Genomic DNA, 23,962 nt, shown 5'->3' with positions numbered 1-23,962 from the left:
TACCGGATGAAGATGTACGCACCGCGTTTGCGGCCTACGGGAAGGTGACACAAGTATCGAAGGAGCGATGGCGCGTCCATTGTATCACGGACAAAGGAACTTCGACTCGTACCGTAGCACTGGAACTGAAAACCAGAGTTACTATCGAGTACCTACCACATCAACTTCGAGTGGGTGGCATGAGAGCACTTCTGGTTGTGCCAGGCCGAGCGCCACTGTGCCTATGGTGTCGCCGAACGGGGCATATTAGACGTGACTGTTGAATACCGCGATGCGGTCAGTGCTGGCGTTATGGTCATGAAGACAACGAATGCACTCAGACATATGCTAAGGTGGCAGGTACTGTTACAGCCGACTGTGTCTCGGAGCACATCATGGACCAAGTTGACGCAGAGGAAGCAGCCAGCAGCAGAATGGGGGAGACTGTGTACACGCCCCTTTCTAGATTGTCAACGGAGAAAGAAAAGAGTGTGGAACGCGCGGAGGAGGTCGGGCATTCTATCGAGCCAACCAAAGCGGTCAACGATGCTCCAGTGGACGAAAACAACCAAGACGAAGGAAAGGATATCACCGCGTCAAACAGGCAGCCAGAAGACATGGACGTCGTGAGTGTGTCGCAACTCCAAAGCGACCGATTGAAGAGGTCGCTCCTGACGGTGGCCGACTAGGCAAGGGGGCAGGAAGTGAGCCGGCGACGAAGGTGGCCACGGGCAGGCGACCCAGCACTAAGCCCATACCTAACATCGGAGCGGGCACCGCCGCGGAAGCCACCTCCGTAGCAACGAGGGTTTTGCTTCAATCGAGGGCCTTAAAACCATAGACGGAAAAGGACATGGCTAGAATGGCTTCAGCATCATGTAACGTGTGTGGCGGGTGCACGCCGTGTGCGTGTATACCCGCAAGTCGACTTCAAGGTTTTGCACCGGCGACGCCGGGCCCACGTGTGAGGTAGGAACCATGCGATCCGTTCCTACTGGCACGCGGACTTCGCAATCTAGAACCGCGTTACGGGTTGCCACATTGAACGTTCGTGGACTACGGTCTAGACGAAGGCAATGTCAGGTCAGACGTCTCTTCCGTGAGTATGACCTTGACTTGATAGCTGGTCAGGAGACCAAGGTTGAAAGTCAGGAGCAAACGGATCGCATGGTCGAACCTTTTAGTTATTTGTACAACGTTTGCGTATGTCACTCCCTTGGCACCTCTGGAGGCTGTGCCATTTTTTGCGTAGTTCTTTAGGTCTTGTGGAAGAATATGTTTATTCTAGTGAAGACGGCCGAATTGCATTTTGTGATTTTCTGTTCTTGTTTCAGAAATGGCGCGTCATTTGTGTATATGCACCAAATAGCGTTAAAGATCGTCTCAGGTTTTTTGCAACTGTTGAACCATATTTAAAATGTGAAAGAAAAGTGATTCTGCTCGGTGATTTTAACTGTGTATGCCTGAAGGAAGATAGGAGCAAGGGATTGCCAGTTCGGGATCAAAGTGCTTTGTTTTTATCTACGATTATGCAGGAGTGTGGACTAGATGATGTTGGAAATGTACTGCAAAAAGGAAGTGGCACTGTCTATACAAATTTCCAACGTGATTGCCACTCACGTTTAGACAGAGCGTACGTGGCAGACGTGCTTTTACCACTTTGCAAGAGTTATGAGGTTAAGCCGGTAGCGTTTACTGACCACAGTCTCGTGTTGTTTTCAATAGGCGTAAAAGAAAGTAGGTCAGGTTTTTCGTGGAAGTTGTGGAAACTCAATTATAAATTACTTAACGATAAAGTTTTTGTAGACAATGTGAAAGTACTTATAGAAAAATTGCACTTGTTTGAGTCGGGGAGATTTGTTGACGCATGGGAGCGGTTTAAGGAAGAAGTAAAAATTAGCGCTATCGAGAGATCTTCCATTTTACACCAGAATGAAAAAATAAAAGAAAGGGAACTACAGTGTCAGCTGGAATTCTTGTAGACAGTCGAGAGCGCGCAGCCAGGCACTTTCGATGAAGAAATAAGAAAAATAAAGAATCAGCTTGAAATAATGGATATAGAAAAATACAGAGGCGCAGTTATACGCACACGCGCAGAACACCTCTGGCTCGGCGAAACACCGATGAAACGATCCTTGAGCGAGGAGAAGCGGTACGCTTCACGTAAAGAAATAACACAGATAACGTACGGTGAAGAGATTACAAGGGACAAATTGATGATCCAACAAGCGTTTGTCGAATACTACAAAGGATTGCTGGGATGCAGCGGTGAAAGTGAGGCCTCTTTACACGGTGAATTTTTGACACCAATGCCTACATTAGATAACGAAACCAAAGTAGGCCTTGAAATGCCAATTGGCTTAACCGAAATAGAAAGAGCAATAGACGATCTAAGTGAAGGGAAAACACCGGGTCCAGATGGACTTGGTGCTGCTTTTTATAAGGCGTTTAAGCATGACCTCTCGAAGGCTCTCTGGCGGCTCTTCGCAGAGGCGTACGAAATAAAAGATGCACCACCATCCTTTAGAAGGTCGCATATTGTACTGATACCCAAAAGTGATGATCCAGTGAAGGTTTTATCGGTGAGTGGTTATCGTCCTATAAGCCTCACCAATGTAGATTATAAGGTGTTCATGAAGGTGCTAGCCAAAAGACTGCAGACTGTAATACAACTAATCGTAGGACCTCACCAAACGTGCGGCATAAAGGGCAGAACAATACGAACGAACATTCACACAGCGAGGAGCATCCTGGAAAGCTGTGATGCATGGGACAGGAAAATCGCGATGTTACAATTAGACCTCGAAAAGGCTTTCGATCGCGTAGTGCATGACGTACTTTTTAAAGTATTGGAACATGTAAATGTCGGGAATGTTATCTTATAAGGTGTGAAAATGTCATACGAAAATTGTGAGGCTAACATTGTCATTAACAAAGAAGTCACTGAAAGTATTTATATTGCCAGGAGCGTTCGCCAGGGGTGTCCAATTTCTCCTTTATTGTTTGCTATTTACTTAGAGCACTTTTGTTTGAGCATAATTCACAATAACAAATTACGTGGTTTTAAGCTTACGATGGGCGAGGTCAAATATTGGCTTATGCTGATGACATTGCCGTTTTCTGTGAAAACAGAGAAAGTATTAGCGAAGCTGTGAGAGTGGTCGACAAGTACTGCAAGTGGTCTGGTAGTGCAATAAACTGGGATAAATGTGTAGGTCTGTGGCATGGTACCTGGGAGGCAATGCCAGATTTTTTCGAAAATGTGAAATGGGGGGACGCACCCACAAAGTATCTCGGGGTGCCACTAGAGGGATATAAAGATCCAGATGAATATTGGAAGGACGAAACAGAAATGCTGAGAGAGAAAGTAAATAAGTGGGGAGGGAAAAACTTCTCGATATTCGCCCGGTCAACAGTCTGCAATATCTTTTTAGCAGCGAAAGTTTGGTACGTGCTTCAGGTGCTGTACATGAATAGGCTAAACATTCAGAAGATACACAGAATCTTTGCCACTTTTGTTTAGGGATCCCAATGGGAACGCACGAGTCGTACAAATCTTTTTCGATCAGTGAGAGCTGGTGGGCTGGGATTGGCCCATTTGTTTGTAAGACACATGGTGTCCAGGTTTACTTTTCTACGAGATCAGTCATCCATTCTTGCGCACCATGTTACAAGTTAGACTATGCTGTTATTTACCTGAATTCATTTTATCGACTTCTTGTGCGGGGCGAATGGGTATACGTGGTTATCTGCGCGAAGTAGTATCGGCGTTCAGTATATTAAAGGTTCGTTTTTCTCTGCAGTACTTGTGCGAAGTTAAGAAAAAACGGCTGTATAAAGATCTTATCGACGTAATGATGCCAGAACCCTTGTATCGCACCTTGTATGCAATCGGGCCCGGAAAAGATGTCTTTAAAAGAATCAAAAGAATGGTAGTACTGCCATCAGCCAAGACCTTTTTTTTTTCAGCTACATACTGGTACGTTGCCCGTGAAACCATGGCTAGAGGAAAAAGGCCTATTTGTTCCGTGGAGTACTAATTGCCTCTTGTGCCGTAAGCCGGAAAGTATTGATCACATTTTTTTGGGGTGTTCGGATGCCGTATTTCACTGGGAGATCCTTCAGCGAACTTTAAAGAAAGACCTCCCTATAACACCATACGGTATTCGTTTTCTGCCGGTTCAGTGTGAAAGTGGCATACCGTATGATATGTTTATGTTGTTGAGTATGCAAGCAATTTGGAAGACGCGTATGGCGGTGAGGCATGCGGATGTAAACGCACGCCCAGCCAGAGAATACATTATCGAAAGTATAGCTCACACCAGGGATGTATATTGCGCAGGCGAAGAACAGCCGGAATGACTACCCATTCTGAATGACCTCATGTCATTATAATCATCCCCACGTCAAACAAAGCGTGTTTGACATTTTTAAACATTTTTCAGTGTCATTTTTTCTGTAAATGCGTTTTGTTCTGTTGTTCTTTACACGTGATGTACCAATCAGCGAAAAAAAAAAGCCGCTATAGCTCAGTGGTAGAGCACTGGTCTCTTAAACCAGGAGTCGTGAGTTCAAACCTCACGGGCGGCACTGAATTTATTTTACTGTTTAAGGCACGTGCAGTGGATAATGTACAATTTTTGCCCCAAACAATGAAAGTGCTGCATTGGTGCAACTTTTGGCTCGACGCCTTTGTCGGCCGCTATAGCTCAGTGGTAGAGCACTGGTCTTGTAAACCAGGGCTCGTGAGTTCAAACCTCACTGGCAGCACTGAATTTCTTTTACTGTTTAAGGCACGTGCAGTGGATAATGCACAATGTTCGCCCAAAACAATGAAAGTGCTCCATTGGTGCAACTTCTTGCTCGACGCTTCCGTGGGCCGCTATGGCTGAGGGATTCCACTTCCGGCCACCGAGCTTGACGGACGTGTGCACCATGTGCTCCAATGGTGCGGTATCAGCGGCCCGGCTTGGCCGTGGAAACATGTTTGCTGGCTCGAGTGACCAGGATTATGAAGTTATTTTGCTTCGGGTACCAACAGGTCGAATTGTTTTAAATACGCTGTTTTTGCGCGCCGACGTCAGAGCAAGGCCCTACAAGATCGAGGATTTTCGCGGCGCACTGGTTCGTTTGGCACTGGTCCCCGAGGTTGTCGCCTTCGGGGCGTACCAAATGAATCACATCTGGGCTATCGCGTTCAAGAGTGTTGAAGGAATGAAGAAGCTGCTTTCAGCCTGTGAAGTGACTGTGAAATAACGACGGTGCATTGTCATTGATCCGGATGACCAGGACGTGAGGATGAAGATCCACTTGATTTTGTACGACGTGCAAGACGAAGAGATGCGAACAGCCTTTGCACCTTACGGAACGGTGACGTAAGCCGCCAAAGAACGCTGGTGCGTTCAAGGAGTCATGGACAAAGGTTCGTCAACGCGTTGTGTGTTCTTGAAGCTGAAGCCTGGAGTTACAATTGATGACCTGCCTCACCAGCTACGCATTGCTGGAGAACAGGCCCTCGTTGTGGTTCCTGGAAGAGTACCGCTTTGTCTAAGGTGCCATACCTCAGGACACGTCCGACGTGAATGCTAAGTTTCCCGTTGCAGTCAGTGCCGTCGTTTCGGCCATGTCCAATCGGAGTGCGTCAAAACGTACGCAAATGTCACAGGGCACATGAGAGGTGAAGACGACTCTGAACTTCTCTTGGATGCGGACGAATCCGAGGAGGCAGCGAGAACAGCAGAAAAGAATACGCCGCAGGCAGTGCCTAACGCCGTCAAGGGGGGCGTGGCAGCGACACAGACTGAAGACGAGACGACTGCGTCGAAGCAGGCTATTGTAGCCCTGAAGATTGATTCAGCGGGACTAAGCACAAGTACTGCTACGGATGCAGTGCATGGAGAACCTCAAGAGGAGGGAGAAGGCATGGACGTCGTCCAACCAAGCATGCGTAGTGCTTCAGGAAAGAGGACACACGACAAGGCCCGTGTCGAAGAGGTTCAGCATCCTTCGGCGAGTATCGACGAACCACCCCCAAAATCGGGAGGGCAGCGCCGGCCGACGTTTCGCCCGAAGCCCAACATCCCGCCGGACAAAAAGCCGGCGAAGAATACACCGATGTAGCAACCATGGCTCCCTTCTGGCTTGACAAGGGACGAGAGGCGACACACAACGGGACTACGACGACCGGCGCGCTGAAGCTGCGCCAGCCTGCTGCAGAAAGCGAGCAAGCCTCTTGGGTGTGCTCGAGAACTCTTGAGAAGAGAAAATTGCTGAGCTTCACTTCTTGGGGTATTAAGGTTGAAGGTGAGCACGAAGCCGTTCGGCCTATTTAATTGGTTGCGCACATGGCAGGCAGAACAGAAGCAGCACCTAAATTTGCCACGTTTAATGTAAGGAAGCTGGCAGCGAGGCGGCGTCAGTATCAATTAAGTCGCCTCCTGCTTGAGAACGAAGTGGACGTAGTGGCAGTGCAAGAGACCAAGGTGAAAAGTGAAGCTCAGACGAACCGCATGGTTGAGCCATTTAGAAGCCATTACAATGTATGCATGTGTCATTCTGTTGGTACGTCGGGAGGTTGCGCCATTTTAATTCCGAATTCTTTAGGTGTTATTGAAGAATATGTTACAGTTTTCAACACCGGGCGTTTTGTGATGTGTGATTTTTTGTATCTTGATTTACAGTGGCGCGTAATGTGTGCGTATGCCCCAAATAAGGAAAATGAGCGCAAAGATTTCTTCGAAATGGTCCAGCCCTATCTGAAGTCTCCTAGACATATTATCCTTATGGGTGACCTCAACTGTGTGCGCATGCCCGAAGACAGGCTTAATAACACGGCCATTCGAGACTAAAGCTCGTTACTTTTGAATGCAATTGTCCTGAAACACAATTAGAAAGACATCGGGAATGGTCTGTCGTCAGAAGGAGCCCGTCGGGAGTACACACATTTCCAACAAGCGAGCCATGCAAGACTTGACAGAGTTGATGTGCCTGCAGGCGTGGTCTCAATGTGCAGTGACTACTTGGTTAAAAACGTTGCGTTCATCGATCATTGCGGGGTAATATTTCCAATAGGAACGAAGACCAGAAGGTTGAAGTTCAACTGGGAACTATGGAAATTTAATGTAAAGCTTCTTGAGGATGACCGTATTGTGCTTACAGTAAAAGAAAAAAAAATGGACTGTTTGCAAACGGGTGATCAGGGGGACATTGTTGGAAACAGAACATTTTAAAGCAGAAATAAAAATGACCGCTATAGAAAGACCGAGTGCGCTACGCCAAAGGGGCAAGGCAGACGAAAAAGAATTTAAGAGCCGCTTAAATTAGCTGCTGAGTTCGGAAACTGCGCAGCCGGGCCAGTATGCAAAAGAAATAAAACAAACAAAAATAGTTGAGAACGGATGGACAAAGAGAAATATAAACGTGCGGTCATATGCGCACGTGAAGAATGGTTGTGGTTGGGCGAGACGCCGACAAAACGGTCCCTGTGCGACGAAAGTGATATGCAGTCAAGAACGAGATGAAACAGATAGAGTACAAGGGCGACATGGCTAATGATTCCAACAGTATTCAACGTGCGTTTCTGAATTATTACGAAAGAATACTGGGTCACGAGGCTTGTGTAGAAGAAGGCCTCACGTCGGAGGTTTTGGAACTGATGTCTATCTTAGATGATGAAGTCAAGCTTGGGCTCGAGGCACTGATTAGTGCAGCGGAAGTAGAGAGCTCAATCAACAAGTTAAGCTCCGGCAAATCACCTGGACGAGAAGGGCTGGGCGCAGCGTTTTACAAAGCGTTCATGTGTGACATGGCACATTCTCTACACAATGGGATTTAAGAAACTTACCAAAAGCAGATGATGTCTCCATCCTTTCGAAGAACTCGAATCATCCTGGTTCCGAAGAGTAATGACGCGGTTAAGATATTGTCGGTCAGAGGGTATCGGCCCATAAGTCTCACGAATGCGGACTATAAGATATTCATGAAGGTTCTGGGTAGAAGGCTGCAGAATGTAGTAAAATCTATCGTAGGCCAGCATCAAACATGCGAATTAAAGGACATACGGTAACGACAAATATTCACATAGCACGGAGCATATTAGAATGCTGCGATGCACTTGATAAACGTGTAGCCATGTTGCAACTTGACATGGAAAAGGCCTTTGACCACGTCAACCACCATATTCTGTTTTCTGTCCTCGAAGACGTCAATGTCAGCCGCCTGTTCTTGAAAGATATCCAAATGGTATATTCTGGTTGTACGGCCAACATTATTGTTAATACGCAAGCGAATGAAATTTGTATTCATATAGGAGGTATCTTCTTATCTTCTTCTCAAATACCTTCTTCCACAAGCGGTATAGCCGAAAGTGGACGTGGAGGAGCCCGAATGGCGAGACTAGAAATGAAATAGTCTATATTCTGCGCTAACCCTGGCATCATACATGATGTGGAAGTGCTCGGCAAGGTGCGCTGCAGTGACCATAGGATGGTGAGAACTCGAATTAGCCTAGACTTGAGGAGGGAACGGAAGAAACTTGAACATAAGAAGCCGATCAATGAGTTAGCGGTAAGAGAGAAAATAGAGGAATTCCGGGTCAAGCTACGAAACAAGTATTCGGCTTTAACTCAGGAAGAGAAGCTTAGTGCGGAAGCAATGAACGACAATCTTATGGGCACCTTAAAGGAGCGTGCAATAGAAGTCGGTGGTAACACCATTAGACAGGATACCAGCAAGCTATCGCAGGAGGCAAAAGATCTGATCAAGAAACGCCAATGTATGAAAGCCTCTAACCCTACAGCTAGAATAGAACTGGCAGAACTTTCCAAGTTACTCAGCAAGCATAAGACAGCTGACATAAGGATGTATAATATGGATAGAATTAAACATGCTCTCAGGAACGGAGGAAGGCTAAAAGCAGTGAAGAAGAACCTAGGAATAGGCAAGAATCAGATGCATGCGTTAAGAGACAAAGCCGGCAATATCATTACCAATATGGATGGGATAGTTCAAGTGGCTGAGGAGCTCTATAGAGATTTATACAGTACCAGTAGCACCCACGACGACAATGGAAGAGAGAATAGTCTAGAGGAATTTAAAATCCCACAAGTAATGCCCAAAGAAGTAAAGAAAGCCTTGGGAGCCATGCAATGGCGTAAGGCAGCTGGGGAGGACCAGGTAACATCATATTTGTTGAAGGATGGTCGGCAGATTGTTCTGGAAAAACTGGCCACCCTATATACGCAATGCCTCATGACCTCGAGCGTATGGGAATCTTGGAAGAACGTTAACATAATCGTAATCCATAAAAAGGGGACGCCAATGACAAGAGGAATTATAGAACGGTGAGCTTGCTGTCCGTTACCTACAGAGTATTTACTAAGGTAATCGCAAATAGAATCAGGAACACCTTAGACTTCTGTCAACCAAAGGACCAGGCAGGATTCCGTAATATCTACTCAACAATAGACCATATTTACACTATCAATCAGGTGATAGAGAAATGTGCGGAATATAACCAACCCTTATAAATAGCTTTGATTGATTACGAGAAAGCGTTTGACTCAGTCGAAACCTCAGCAGTCATGGAGGCATTACGGAATCAGGGTATAGACGAGCCGTATGTAAAGAGAGTACAGTTCAGTCACGTGACGCAAAGCTCGGTTCTCTGCTACCCCACCAGATGTTGTTGCCCCTCGTACTTCGCGCAGGAACTCTACACATCACGAGTAGCGGAACACACCGATTGCGCCCGCAGTAGCGTGGAAGTTTTGCCCCGTTGAAGTTACGCCTCGTTTTTCCTTTCGCGAGTCAGTGGCGGTGCGACCGTTTGCCGTCGCTTCGGGTAAAAGCGATGGCGTACAGGAGTGCCATCGTAGGTGCTGAGTTCCGGGCGCTGCTGGAGCGCCCGGCTGAGTCAGTTTATGCTTAGAAAGCCGGTAAGAACTCGTGCACCGGAGAAGAGCGTAGTAGTTTAAACGAGAACGCTAGAAAACATACTTTACATTTAACTGGCGTGGGGGAAGCAGGACCTAGCTTCAGGCCCCCGAGTCTTTCGACGAGCTTCAGATCGGAAGCAAGAACGTCTAACCCGCACCACAGCTGAAGCTCAAACATTCGCGTTGTACAATTGTAACCGTCGTTCGAGTTTCTTTTCTGCTGTTCTCTGATACGTGCCGCTAATAATGTAACGTTTTAGCGTCGAATAACAGAAGCGCTGCGTTGTTTCGGCGTCTCCTCTGCGGTTAAGCCACGGTTTACAGCTCATCCTGACGACGCAGCGCCCAGTGAACCGATGCTCCTGCACGTGGACCGAGTGGGCGGAGGCAAAGCGCTCCTTTCCTGGACGGCTCCCGAGGCGCCTCGAGGGCCGCTGCAGGCGTACGACGTGTCCTGGTGCACGGCCTCGTCGTGCGAGTCCCTCGAGACACCCGCAAAGACGCGACACGTGCTCCTGCACGACGTGCGGCCCTCGACAAACTACACGTTCCGCGTGCGCGCCAAGAACGTGCTCGAGGACACGCCGCTCGAAGGACCGCACGCGGAGGCCACCGTATTCACGCCTCCCAAGGGTAAAGAGCGATGATGCGAGACCGACGACTCCTTAAGCCTAATTTGAGTATTTGGCCAAAGAAAGTTGACAAATATAGTAAGATATATTAGAAAACACGAAAAATACTGCGCAGACTCAGGAGCTTTCATTACGTCAGAAAATCTGTCAACCCATATGTTGCTTCATAAGCTGTTCGACACTTTTTCTTGCACGTTGCGATACAATTTTTATTACACCAAACTTTTTCCCTTCACCTTGTAAGCGGTCCTTGCTTTAACCAATTACATGGCGCTGAGCTTAAGAAATTTTCTTTTACTGCTGCTTTAGAACTGCGGAATGTGTTGCTAGATCAAGTGGTTCAGGAACGTGAGTCAGAAAAAGAAAAGCCGATATTTAATACATTAACCTTTTATCGAAATCACCACGCCATCACACGTGCTTCCTACCGCGAAACCTCTTATATAAATCTGTCATATTACGCATTATATGCACTGTACAGTTAACTACTACTTTGCGTTCTTTTGATGTGATGGCAACCCGTATTGATGGTTTTGCTTCGCCCTGCAGTAATACTCCGCAACGACTCTTTAGCAGCAATTAAGTGATGAATATGATAACACTGCTCTGCACAATCTCTTGTTTGCGTCTCTGGCTTCCTCAATCGCAGGGCTCATCTTCCAGCTGGTGGTGTCCATGTGGACTGCGGTGTTGCTGTCTTGGACCAGCACCGCGCAGGATGGTACCGCGGTCGGCGTGTGCACGGTCAAGCACTGCCAGGCGGATGGAGTACTGGCCGGCAGCTGCGAGAAGTTCTTCGTGCATGACGGTCGCAAGGAGATCGCCAACGGTCAGCCGTGGACCCTGGCCAGCGTCGAAGTGACCGACCCGTCCGACGCGCTCCTTTTCTACACCGTCTACCGGTCGCCGCCCGGACGTAAGTTTGCATGTATCGCGTTGAGTGGAAAATATGGCGATGGAATGTTGTACTTCCTCCTTAATGGGCTGTTCACATGTGCGTTATTTAACTATTATGGCAGGCGCACGATATTCTAGTTGTAACGCAATAAAAGGTTTCTAATGACGCCTGGCGTTTAGTTTAGTTTACTATGTAGATTTCATTGTAGTTCAAAAGAGGATGTAGCTCAAGAGCGCGTTCGGACACGGCGATGGATTTAGCCGCCAAAGGATAGAAAGTTCTACCGAGTTGCGGACACAACGTTTCAATATTAGGCAGTGTACGGATTACATTTAGGCTTGAAGCAATCTCTAGGCTTTATTGGTCGGCATCCTACTCTTATTTTGACGTGATCTTTCTCTTAAGGTAGACAGAGTGAGAGAGGGGAGTTCTGTGGCTATCCATTATTCGTATAGTGCACAGGCAACTAAACGACGCATATCGAGTAGCGTGAATGACTCCTTGTATCTCTTGTTTGCGCAGAAAGATGTTTGTTCATAACGTCACGAGCAGTAGCTCGCGTGGAACCGTGTCTAACCGGTGCGGCCACCACAGGTCCCAGTGCTCCGCTGGAGGTGCAGGTGTCTCCGCTGAACTCGTCGGCTCTGGAGCTGCGCTGGTCCCCACCCGAGCTGGGCCGGGGTCCCGTGGACGGGTACCTGGTGAAGTGGCACACCTTCTACGGCGACGGCGAGTCGCTGCGCCTCGGCTCCAGGGACCTGCGCTCGCTTGTCATCGCCGACGTCGAGGAGCTCAACACGTACACCGTGCAGGTACGCATGCACGCGAGCAGAGCGTCACTATTGTAACCACCTCCGAGTCAAAGCAATAAATTGCAGGAGGTTAAAGGGGACATACTGCGCGTCGGAGAAAGGGACTTATAGAAGCTGCATAAATGTCTCAACGCTTTCATGTGACACTAACGGACTGACACCGAAGGAAACGTGGCTCTATACGTATGCACATTTGTCTGACAAACATATGATGAGAAGCCCACAAACACTGACACCAAGGACAACACAGGGGAAATTACTTGTGCTTAACAAATGAAACAAAGAAACAATAAATTAATGGAAATTAAAGTGAATGAAAAAAGAACTTGCCGCAGGTGGGAACCGAAACCACAACCTTCGCATTTCGCGTGCGATGCTCTACCAATTAACCTACCACGGCGCTGTTTCTCCATCCACTTTCTTGGGTATTTATGTGTACTAGTAGAACCCTGGGAGTGTTTGCCAGCGCCACCACTCACGTTTTCGCAACGAGCGCAATGTGGCGCATTCGTAAACGTCACATCTCACATCTTCTCAGCTCAATCTTCATAGTAAATATCGCGCTGCATTTTGTTTAAGTGCATCGTGATACAAAACAGGTCGCCGCGTACAACCTGTGGTCCGGCAGTTTCCTGGCCGGAGAGGAGGCTGTCGCCTACGGGATCTCCTACTCCTCCGGTGAGTTTGCACACCATCATATTCCTTTCCTCTTAAATCTTGTTTGAACACAATTTTCTCTAATGCTTTGTAAATGACATTAAGGAAGACGATTCGCAATGACTCTAAGGAAGTATGATACCACACTGACTTTGGTAGCATTGAAAATTCGTAGGATCCGAAGTGCTATCGTTCACGAAACTGGGCTAACCTACGCACGTTTAGACATGTATAAGACAAAATAATAGAAAGACAACTTCATTTCTTATAGCATATAAATAAACGTCGAAAAAGCTATTCCGTGAGCAGCTACGTCCTTTGCACTGCTTATTATTATTTTTTCCCGTCGCGTGCTGACGATATACGCATGTCCGGGAATCAGAAAATATATATATTTTTTAAATTTTCGAGCACTCTCTTTGGTGAAAGGAGATGTGCAGCGATAACAGAGACTTATTGCAAATTGCAAATGCGGATTTTGGTACGTGCTGCCGTATAAAGAAAGGGTTCGAGACGCGTATTATGTGAGCGATGCTTTATTTAAGAAGAAAGAAATATATGTGCTGCTTCTTGAACAAATGAAGCGAGTGGTCAATGTACAGCTGGGTCGAAACAAGAAACTGCATTCCCAGAATTTTTATTTTGTAAGAAACATGCGCCATTGTACAAGACGCCTCCTTGCGGTCGTTTGGTTGACTCAACACTCGGCCTGTTCCTGACATTGCAAACTGTTCTCGAATACTGTTGTGTTGCAGCGACGGTGAACAATAAAACACTGCCAGAAGCTTGAGTTAACCATTTTACTATTTGTTGGGTGAACGTGTGCCTTTGGAAACAGGCAACATTCAAAGAGCAATGATTGTCGGTCACCGAAATCTGACTCGTGGGTAAAGTTCGTAACAAAGTGTGCGCAGTACATTCTAGAGTAATCAATTAAACTCTCGTACGTTCGAAAATGTACATCTCTATTCGGGTCGCGCGAGCAGTCTGATTCGCAAGACCTTTTCGCAACAGAATAGGAGACAACATTAAGGAACGTTCTAACACAGCGGTGGGTTTCGCACCGAGCGATAAATCGATAAATCATCAGATAACGTTCACCGGAACAAGAAAGATAGGGCGACATGCGCGTGAAAATACAAACAGCTCTCCGAATGCTAAGTCGCGTCAGGGAACGAATGTGACGGAGGCAAAACCGAAGTGGTGTAGTTGGGATACACATGTGACACAACAAGACGTCTTGGAAGCTCACACCTTGAAGTGCATTCAGAAACGAGACATATGGTGGCACAGAAAATTTGTGTCGTTATTGGGAGCCACGACTTACTAATGCACATACGCTTTTAAGTGTGGGGATATGTCAGGGGCAAAAGGATTGCGGCATGTAAGTGTCCTTGGAAAAATCTATCAAGAAGCACGTTGACAAAGCGTTCGTTGAGGCTTTCGAGCTGTCACCAGTGATGAAGAGAAGTAAAGTAACTGCTCAATATGCGGGAAGACAGGGAGCATAGAAATAAAGAAAAAGTAAGCACAAACCCGTTAAAAGTTTGTTAGCATTTGGCTGTATCTCATTTTTTGTGTGACCAGAAGTAAAAACCGGCGGCACTTTGTCGCAACGGCTGCGTGCGGAAGAAAGCGGGGAAAAAAATTAGGGTACAAGCTCCCTACCCGGGAATCGTCATATAGTGCGTAGCATTCTTTGTAATCATTACTGGTTAAGCCTATATACTGTACCCTTGAAACCAAGACTGCCGTATTTTAAGAGATAAGCAACTGCAAATAACACCACCCACACTCTGACGATGTACCCAGCAAATTGAATTTTACTACTGATCTTGTGTTTGGCAAAAGAAAGAAATGTGGCTGTAGTGTTATTCTTCTCCCATAGTTTGCCTCCCGAAGCACTCACCTTTGTTCCAACGCGTCCTATTCAGAAGCTTCTCCATGTTGTTGCAGATGCATTTCTCTGGTTGCTCGTGTTATCTGCTAGTTCACTATCCGCGCAAGCTGTCGCCTGCGTTCTAACTGCACTCAGTAAGGCCAAATAGAAACGCGCCGAACGTCTCAACGCACTCACTTGCGCGTGAGGGATTCATAAGTGTGTTCTATACCGCTTGTCGATTCATGCGTCCGTGGCGTAATTATTTAAAAAAAGGGTCCGTGGAGTGATGGTTTCAATATATGGCTTCTGTACTAGAAATCTAGTGTTAGAATCCTGCCTTCGGACGATTTTAATGGTTTTTACCTAATTATTTATAGAACAGTACTTTTGTTTGAAATGATACATTTACAAAGTTACCAAGCTGTTCGAAGCGAGATTGACTAAGTTTAGGCAGTTATATGTATTAACCATCACTCTCACGGTGGCTTATAAAACATCGCATCGGGAGCATCGTGCACCAACAAGTAGTTGGCGTTAAGCGCACAGAGGTTTGTGTATTCACAGAAATTCACCTGTTCAAGCATAGATGGTGGTACATGTATTCTAGGAAACAAAACGGAAGGACCAACGGAACGGCGCAGAAAGTGACCCCGGGCACCTTGCCAACGAATCCTGCTCATTAAGAACATCCGCTGGTCCGGCTTAGGTGGACGAGAGGGCAGAGTTAGGCAGCGCTCGTTCGAAGCAATAATTTTTTGTTTTCTAGCGGATATAATAATCTTGCACTCTTTTCTGCTTGCCAGCTAGCGCGCTCATAGAGTAAAAAAGCACGCGGACAGGAGGAAAATTCGCACACACGTTTACCCAGAAAAACCTCAATAAAATATTTGTAGTTGTTTCACGTCGTTATTTTCGACTACGATGAGAAACATTTTGTCAGATAAATATTGTGCGTGCCTTCCCTCCCTCTTTTCTTTTTGGACGCTTCATTGAACCCTTTAAAATCTTACGAGACATAGTAAGGCGACCACACCTTCGCCGCTATGATGGATTCTGTCGCGGATGCGGTTGCCACCAGTTTTTCTGATTACAGGCTGCAGAGTACAGTTGAGGCACTCACCTGTAACGGCGAAGTCCTCCATTTATATCTAGAGGGTCCGTTCTCAGGAGTTGCCATGCTCTTTTCTACGAATCGGGTTTGTAAGGCGTGCTTCACCTCGCACTTGGCATTATTGCAAAAAAACACCTCACATCTTTTTGGCAATACCGCAATTCTTCCGCCCTCTAGTTGGCAAAACCCAGCAATAAATTTAAACGTGCATCCAACGGCTTCGTTAATTATCTGCGCTAGCTACCAGCAAGTTCACAGGCTGTTTTGTGACAAAGCTGCCTCAGCAGTTTAGAAAAAAGATCCGTTGTAGAGCCTTTCTGCTCTTTACTAAAGATTTTTGTAAAGCATGCTTCGCCTCGCGCTTTTCATTAGTGCAAGAAAGCGCCCCTTGCGAAGCGACGCGCGCTTTCGGAGGAGGAGGAGGAAAGAACTTTATTGTGTGCCCTGCGAGTTGAAGTTCCGTAACATTTATGGCGGACAAATGGCGTAGGAGATAAAGATAAACGATCGACGGTAATTCAGATATCACGTCTTGACACTCATTTGTGAAAGTCATATAAGATCGACGTGCCCTGTTTGGAGTGTTGCAGGTTGGAAATGTTGCAACGAAATGGTGAACGATACCATGCGGACGACTAGCAGAAAGCGAGACGTAATAATCCCGTCTAAAAATTGAGAAAACATGACTGAAGGGCATGCTCACAGTAGAACAGACTTGTCGTAATAGTCCAATAAACATAACATCGTAATAATCCGATGTTCCAGTAACCCACTAAAGTATGCATATACTGAATGTTTCATGGACGAATGTGGAATTCGACGTAATACCGGTGTCACGCGAGCACTTTAGATTGCGATCGAGCCTGATCAGGATCGAACTTTTTTATCGTTATCGGTAATGATCGCTGCTGGACAGCCTGACAGTCCGGATCTAATTCGGTGAGCTCTAGAGCTCAAGGTGGGGCTATGTGGGCCCAGACACGATAATTTGCTTAATGTGCGGCAAAAATAGTTATGTAGATGTAAGCCTACGATCGCAATCGAGAAGCTTGATCACAATGCACGGATTGCAATAGTCCGGATCTGGATCGAGAAAATTGGGCTCGATTGCAATCGAATGGGCTCCTAAGGCGCCGTAATTAAGCTTGTTAATCGACCAAATTTCCTTATTTAACTTCTCAATTATTAAAGTTGGCACACAGCTGAAATTGGGTAATTGAAGGCTGTCAGAAGCTCAAAGCGTGCAAACTTGGCAGTAAATATGATACTATCATCATTTTCGAGATAGTTGTCGTCGAAATCGGTCGCAAGGCATATTGGTGTACAGTAGATATGTCTCGAAACTAAGCGTGACGCCCGTGAATTTCTATGTGAGCTGTCGGACAGGCACTTAAAATCTTGTTCTAATGAAACTTAGCGCTACTTTTCAATTCCGCATTTTCAACGTGTTCCATGCGATATTTAAGTAAAATATTTATTGGTACATTTTACCCAATATCTCGCAATTTCTGATATCCGCCACAACTGCGAATCTCGGCCAGCAAAAGTTATAATTTCATCCCGAATTCTCTATTGTTATTTGAATAAAGTTATTGGTTTCACCTCCTGTTCGTCATCGTTCCCGTGGAGTTGAAATTCGCAGAGTGCAGGAAATACGCTCTCGGGGCGTCTCTGCCAGACGAGAATCCCTATTGCGCAGCAGAGATTGCGGCTGCCGATGTGTGTGAACCGCGTTGAGCGAATCGCCCGTGACGCAGGCATGAACGTCAACGTGAGCAGCGGCCTGACGTGGGCCGTGCTGACGTGGACGCTGCGTCACGACGTGGTCGAGGAGGTGTTGCTCACCTGCTGCGAGCCCGAGCAGCTGGACACGTGCCCCCACGAGGTGCTGCTCAACAGCAGTGCGCGCAAACACCGGCTGCAGGGACTCGAACCGTGGCGCGCGTACGACCTGCGATTCTTCCGCTACGAGGGCATGGCGCTGGTGCTCAGGAAGCGCTTCAGGACCGGGAATACCGGTGAGGACTGGCTTTTGCGACACCGAGTCTATGCGGTTGTACACGCTAAAGTTAAAGCTGAACGCTGGGCTAGTTGGAAAGTAGACATTATGTATATATTTTATTTTATTTTATTTTATTTTATTTGTGAATACTGGGAAATTTTCGTACTGGCCCATACAGGAAGTGGGTTGTAAAAACGATTACTTGAGCATGGAGACGCAAAAAAAAAAGATTGCGTCAATAGTGCAATACAACATAACAAGAAAGATTCACTTTTCTCAGGGAATAAAAAAACAAAAACAAAATGTCAGAAAGGTGCTCAGTATAATGCACACTATTAGACGTGTCACGTTGCTCTAGTTCAGGAGAGTTGAATGAACTACTTGAGTGCGTCAAAATAAGTACAGCACAAAAGTAAAGGTAGTACACAAAATCACTCATGCCATTCGTTCATTGCCCAAGTATTCATCATACGCGTTATATTGAGTGGAAAGAAGAAACAATTGAGGACAGAATGAACGAACGACAGGATTATTACGCTGGTATGAGGCTGGGGGGCGGGGGGGAGCAATGAAAGGAAGGGTCCGACTTACCCAAAGTGCCGTATCTAGTGCTGAGAGAGTAGCTAGTTGGAAGCTACACATTCGTAACATTTCCAGCGCTTGTAGGGAAAAGACACACTCCGGAGGATACGCAAATTGTCACCCAGCTGTAGATAGCACAGAAAAACAATACAAAACCCTATTTTCTCTCTCATAAAACTTCCTTCGCTTTAATAATATTCGCAGAACTGATTTGCGAGATTCGGTGTCCTAGCGCTTCGAGGTGTCGATTAATTGGACCCCGGTGTTCAACCTACTAGCCTGCCGGCTAGCTCGAATAGTAGGGCGGCCACCCTAGAGAGCGCTGGGCTTTGGGTTCACATAGGGGTGATTTTTTATTCAAGTGGAAAACTAATAAAAAAATTGTGTTGTTTTTCTGTGCAGCTTGGTGTTACTTTTGCATGCGTGAATGCCAATTTCACCTTTCATGAGACTTGCTTCGCATTGTGAATTTCCGCAAGACAAATTTACTAACACAGAACAGATTGGCAAAGCTGGTTCTCATGCGCCAAATGTGTTAGAAAAAAAAAGAAGCCCCGAAAATAGGCGTTTGGTTTTCCGCCGGTGGCGCCAATATGTGAATATGTAGCGGGATTTCTTGTTTCGCTGTTATTCAGAAATAACGGTTTGTGTCACGGAACTTCTTGAATGACTGGTGGTTGTTAAGTGCACAGTACGTGACATACATATATATAGTCGATCTTGTTTCTGCGACTGCAATAGGTTTCGGAGATTAGGGGTGTGTTTGACATTTGGTGAACAAAATTAAACCCACCGAGAATTTAAAAACAAATTCTGTTGGTTTTAATGCTGGTTCACGATAACGCTAAATATGCAAGGATCGTGGTAAAACGTAATCTTGAGAAGACAGAACTGATTAGCGCGTGAAAGAGGTGATAGATCTCGACAACATATGTTACTGAGAAAATTGACGTAGTCACTTCGCGCAGTGTACCAGACTAAACATTCATACGCAACATATCTTGTTGGGCCCTTGGAGAAGTAAGATGCGGAGCTTCACTTTCTAGCGAGATGCATCACAACTGCAACTTTCAAATATAAGCAAGACATGACCTTTGCGAATGAACCCCGTGAGTCATTTGGGTCACAAATAGGTTATATATCACCCACGAAAGTAAACTTATCAAAAACTCATATAAGGTTGAGTCTGCATTTTATGTATCACTAAAACATACTTTGAGGTTGGTGGCTTCTGTGCATGTATTTTGGAGGCAACACCAAGTAATATTGTAGGAGGCAAGGGCGAAGTTTCGTTAATCGCAAAGACGTTTTTCACCAGGAGATGGTGGTATCAGCTGTGAGAGTTTACTGCTTTCGCAGTAAACAATTTCAACGCCAGAGAAGTCGCTGAAGTCTGCTTTATTTCGATGCGTATAGTATCATATGGTTAGTCGGCCGAAAAATGTCTTGTGAAGCCAGAAAACGCCTTTCGCAATACAGGGTGAGAATGCGCAGTTTAAGCCCATTGTGCGCGTGGTTGATAGCTGTATCCTGAGTACAGTGAGGAATGACTCATAGCCCACGATAACAACAGGCACACCGGCATAAAACATAATTCGAAGCCGTCTGCTTCGGACGTTCCCCACACGTTATAGGCAGAAAGGAGGCGTTAATCCTAGGACAGAAATGCCTAAAACTATACAAAAAGGTCGATAGCAAGCAATATGGGATGCCAAGGCAAAGCACCCGACCAGTGAGGATGGACGGTGACTAAAGGGGAGCCAAAATGAGAGGATGCACCGTTCGTACATTAATTACGCATGCACGAGCAGACGTCCGCTTTTTACTAACTATGATGGCCTTAACGCATTGGTATGCCGCGCCAGGCATCGCGTAATAAATTAAGCGGAACTTCCCTGAACTGGAACTGTCGAAGTTATGCGTACCATTATAAGTCGGTCAGTGTGGTGCGGAATGGAGATGTTTGGCAATCTAAATATCTGCATCTCTCTGCTCGTTAACCTTACGCATAAAAAGAAATGCAGATAAAGGTGCACTTAGTTGTCTATAGGTGGATGAATTCGAAAGCACTGCGAGAACCGCGCGATGCTTAGACATTATGCCACACCGCAGGCTCGTGGGCTCGACTCCCACCAAAGGTCGAGGGCTCTACTCCCAACAAAGGTCGTAGGTCCGAGTGCGGTAATGAAGTGTACCTTAATTCACTGTACCTAATTAACTTCGCATTAATTAACATCAAAGGTCGCAAGTTCGACTCCCACCAGAGGTCCTCTGTTAGAGTGCCCTAATAAACCTTATATTAATTAGCTGTACCCTAATTAACTTCGCCATAACACCAAAGGTCGTGCGTACGACTCCCACCAACGGTCATGGGTTCTAGTGACTCAGTTAACGTTATCTTAATTAACTGTGTCCTAATTAACTTTGCCTTAATCGTGGGTTCGATTGTCATAATTAACTTTATCTTCATTGACTGCCCTATTTCGTCTTAATTAACACCAAACGTCAAGAGTTCGACTGCACCCAAAGGTCGAGGATTCGTAGCCTTTTTGGACTATCGTTTAGTCACACCACCAACGCCAGGTGTTCAGCGTCATGAGCCATTTAATGCTTTCGCATTGATAATTAATATTACATCAGAAAAACACCCCACATCACACATCCTTACCATGCATAACACAAGTCGCAGCATGCCGACAGCCATATACGCGTAATGCTACGCAAATCTTGGACAATTCCCGCTCAAGAAAGTACCGGTTAGTTTTTGTTGCGAATTCACTGGCCATTTCAACCAGTCAAACCACTTGAAGAACCATGCCTGTCGCAATATGATACAAAACTTAGACTTGTTAGAAAACTAATTTCTCACTTATTTTGGTGAGCACTGAGTCACATCAGCTCTTGCCACACACAATGTAGTCGGTATAGTGTGGCTCATTTCTCTAAACATAAAAAAACGTATTACCAATACCGTAACGAATGCACGTTGATACACATGAATGTTTAATAACGACCGTCTTTAAATCACTGTGTTAACCATGGCACCAGGCCAGTTGCTACCACGTTTACTGACACACTTTGGTGACGTTGCCGCGCTCAACATCACCAGAAGGCTCTGAGCACCACTTGTTCTTGACAATTCACAACGCTTCAACACTTCTGATGTAGAAAGCTCTGCCCAGATAATACTTGTGGTGACGTCAGCCGCCTAGTTTCGTAGTCGAGCCTATCGAGTAACGACAACGGGATGACGGCACCCAGCATCAACACCAGACTGCTTCGAATGTGCGCGTGAGAGCTAACGCACTAAGTATGAGTTGCATGCCAAAGAACCTTTCGCAACCCGCATCTCCGCGTGATACGTTCAAAGCTGAGAACTACCGTGATCGCATACGATGCATCTCGGCTGTGGCCGTCTCAGCCGCAGAGGAGGCGGTCCCGTCCGCAGCGCCACCTAACGCGACCTTCACGTTCCTGGACGATGGCTCGGCGCTGGTGTCGTGGAACCCGGGTCCCACGTGCACCCCTGACTCTGCTCCCACCGGCAACGTCAGTGGCAGCGGCGAGGGCTACCTGGTGTCGTGGGCGCCGGTGCTCGAACAGGGCTCTTCCGCCGCTGCCGACAGCGTCCGGGAGGAGACCACTGCGGACACCCGGATGACGCTGCGGCACCTGACGCCTTCCACCGCGTACGCGGTGGAGGTGCGTGCTCGGACTGCGTGCGGCGCCGCCGATGCGCCGCCCGTGTGGACGCTCCGTATAGAGACACCGCCCGCGACGTCCTCGATGGCGGTGGCTGCGAACGCTACTCAGTAAAACGTTCTCGCGTCGCTCGCGTTCGCAACCGCGACCGCCGTACGTGGGACGGTATGACCCCGAATCACGGCGCGGTGTTGCGGGCTGCGGAAATAAGAATGCCTCTCGTGTTTCTCGAGGAGGCACCGCCGTTTATCGCGTGCGTTTGATGTTGTTTTTCCCGAGGTGTTTCTGTAAGAACTGCATGTTTTTTAGACTATCATGGTGTCTCTGTCGTCCATCATTCTAGGAGAAAGCTTCCTTCGCGAAGGTAACTGAAAATCTCCAAGTAACAAGGGAAAAGAAAATGCAACGTGACTGGTGAAACATTGCCGATGCGGTTATGGTGAGGATACTGTTGTGGTTCTGCACAGGTCATTATGTTCGAAGGTGTATCGATGTGCTTAGTTAAATATTAGTGCGCTGCCTTTTCCCTGATTTGTGCTCTTCCACAAAGAACAAATTGCAGTACGCACGTGATTGAAGCTCGGTGCAGGGAAATGGATTATTCACGTTTCTGCCCCGACTTTATTGTGACATCGAGTTCAAAGAATTCACTTGTTTTGATGAGGGGGGCGGAGAAGCATGAAGACATATGTGAAGCCAATCCGAAGAACTTCTGAAAGGTTGATCAGTATAGATGTCTTGACGTCTGCCGTGGAACATGTAGCCTCTTGATCATTACTAGTTTCCTTATGGATAGCTGATCTTCGTAGGAGCGATAATTGTACAATATCATGCGCATACTATGCGCGGGCACCGCACATCATAAAACGGTATGCAGCAGTCAAGTTTGTATTTATTTACGCTATTGAATAGGGAGATCGCCTGTTTATTGTTTGACATTTTCCTAATTATGTATCCTCCAGATGCTCATCTAAAACGTGCCCTGGCAAATGAATTGCAGCTTTTTGTTAGAATGAAATAAGTTACGTTTTACTGTAATGCTTTCGCGGGATTCTTTGCCTAATTTGTTGTCGCATATTGAATTAATAATACTTTAAACATTGTCCCGGACGACTGTAAATTTGCATTTGAAGATGAGAAGGTGCGAAAAGTATTTTAAAAAAAAAGGAGAACGGAAGAATGGGGGGGGGGGGACTCTCGTCAGTTCTTAAAGTGCTGCGTTTAACTTTCCTCAGTACATGCACTGAGAACATTGAGTCGGGAGGTACCGCATTTTGAGGTTTAGATAGAGCCTCATGTAGTAATAGGGAAGAAACAAGGCCCGCAGCGCGCTGATGGCCGCTGTTCACATACGGCGCATGCTCACTACGGAGAATCGCCGCACAGAATAAGTTAGAAGCCTAATAGAAAAATAATTTCAACCAAATTTAAGAGAGTTTGATTCATGCTCCTGAAATAACAAAAAAAAAAGAAGATGAGGAAAAGTGTGGAACTGACGGTACCCCGTACCCCTAGAATCGCAATCTTGCGGATGCGTCAACTTGGTCCAACATAACCTGCCTTAGTCTTACCTAATATAACCTAAGCAAGCGTAGCTACGAAGCACAGTACTTCTGTATATTTGACTTGATAAAAGCAAATAATGCATTATTGAAAGATCCAAGACCATTCTACAGATAAATAAAAACTGTGGTGACAGGAAAACAGCAAATTACCGAATGTGCCAGCTACAAAAAACAAAAAACAAAAAACACGTTGATAACTGTGAAG

At 46.4% G+C, this 23,962-nt stretch overlaps 1 protein-coding gene and 2 non-coding genes across 3 annotated transcripts in view; all 3 read left to right on the top strand.

Annotated features, from left to right (window-relative positions):
* LOC139059662 (receptor-type tyrosine-protein phosphatase F-like) overlaps positions 1–22,506 on the top strand; it is a 92,886-nt gene extending 70,380 nt beyond the window's left edge. The window contains exons 4-9 of the mRNA XM_070538088.1: positions 10,257–10,547; positions 11,196–11,462; positions 12,039–12,256; positions 12,856–12,934; positions 17,664–17,924; positions 21,912–22,506. Of these exons, the coding sequence (XP_070394189.1) occupies positions 10,257–10,547; positions 11,196–11,462; positions 12,039–12,256; positions 12,856–12,934; positions 17,664–17,924; positions 21,912–22,306 (1,511 nt within the window). The 3' untranslated portion in view covers positions 22,307–22,506. The remainder of the gene's footprint in view (positions 1–10,256; positions 10,548–11,195; positions 11,463–12,038; positions 12,257–12,855; positions 12,935–17,663; positions 17,925–21,911) is intronic.
* Positions 4,498–4,569, top strand: TRNAK-CUU (transfer RNA lysine (anticodon CUU)). Its single transcript has one exon. It is a non-coding gene; the product is annotated as a tRNA-Lys (tRNA).
* On the top strand, positions 4,678–4,749 carry TRNAT-UGU (transfer RNA threonine (anticodon UGU)). Its single transcript has one exon. It is a non-coding gene; the product is annotated as a tRNA-Thr (tRNA).
* Positions 22,507–23,962: the final 1,456 nt, after the last annotated feature.

The sequence above is a fragment of the Dermacentor albipictus genome, chromosome 4 (assembly GCF_038994185.2).
Source record: "Dermacentor albipictus isolate Rhodes 1998 colony chromosome 4, USDA_Dalb.pri_finalv2, whole genome shotgun sequence".
Lineage (NCBI taxonomy): Eukaryota > Metazoa > Arthropoda > Arachnida > Ixodida > Ixodidae > Dermacentor > Dermacentor albipictus.
The sequence above is the reverse complement of the archived record's forward strand: the minus strand, read 5'-3'. Positions and strand labels throughout refer to the sequence as shown.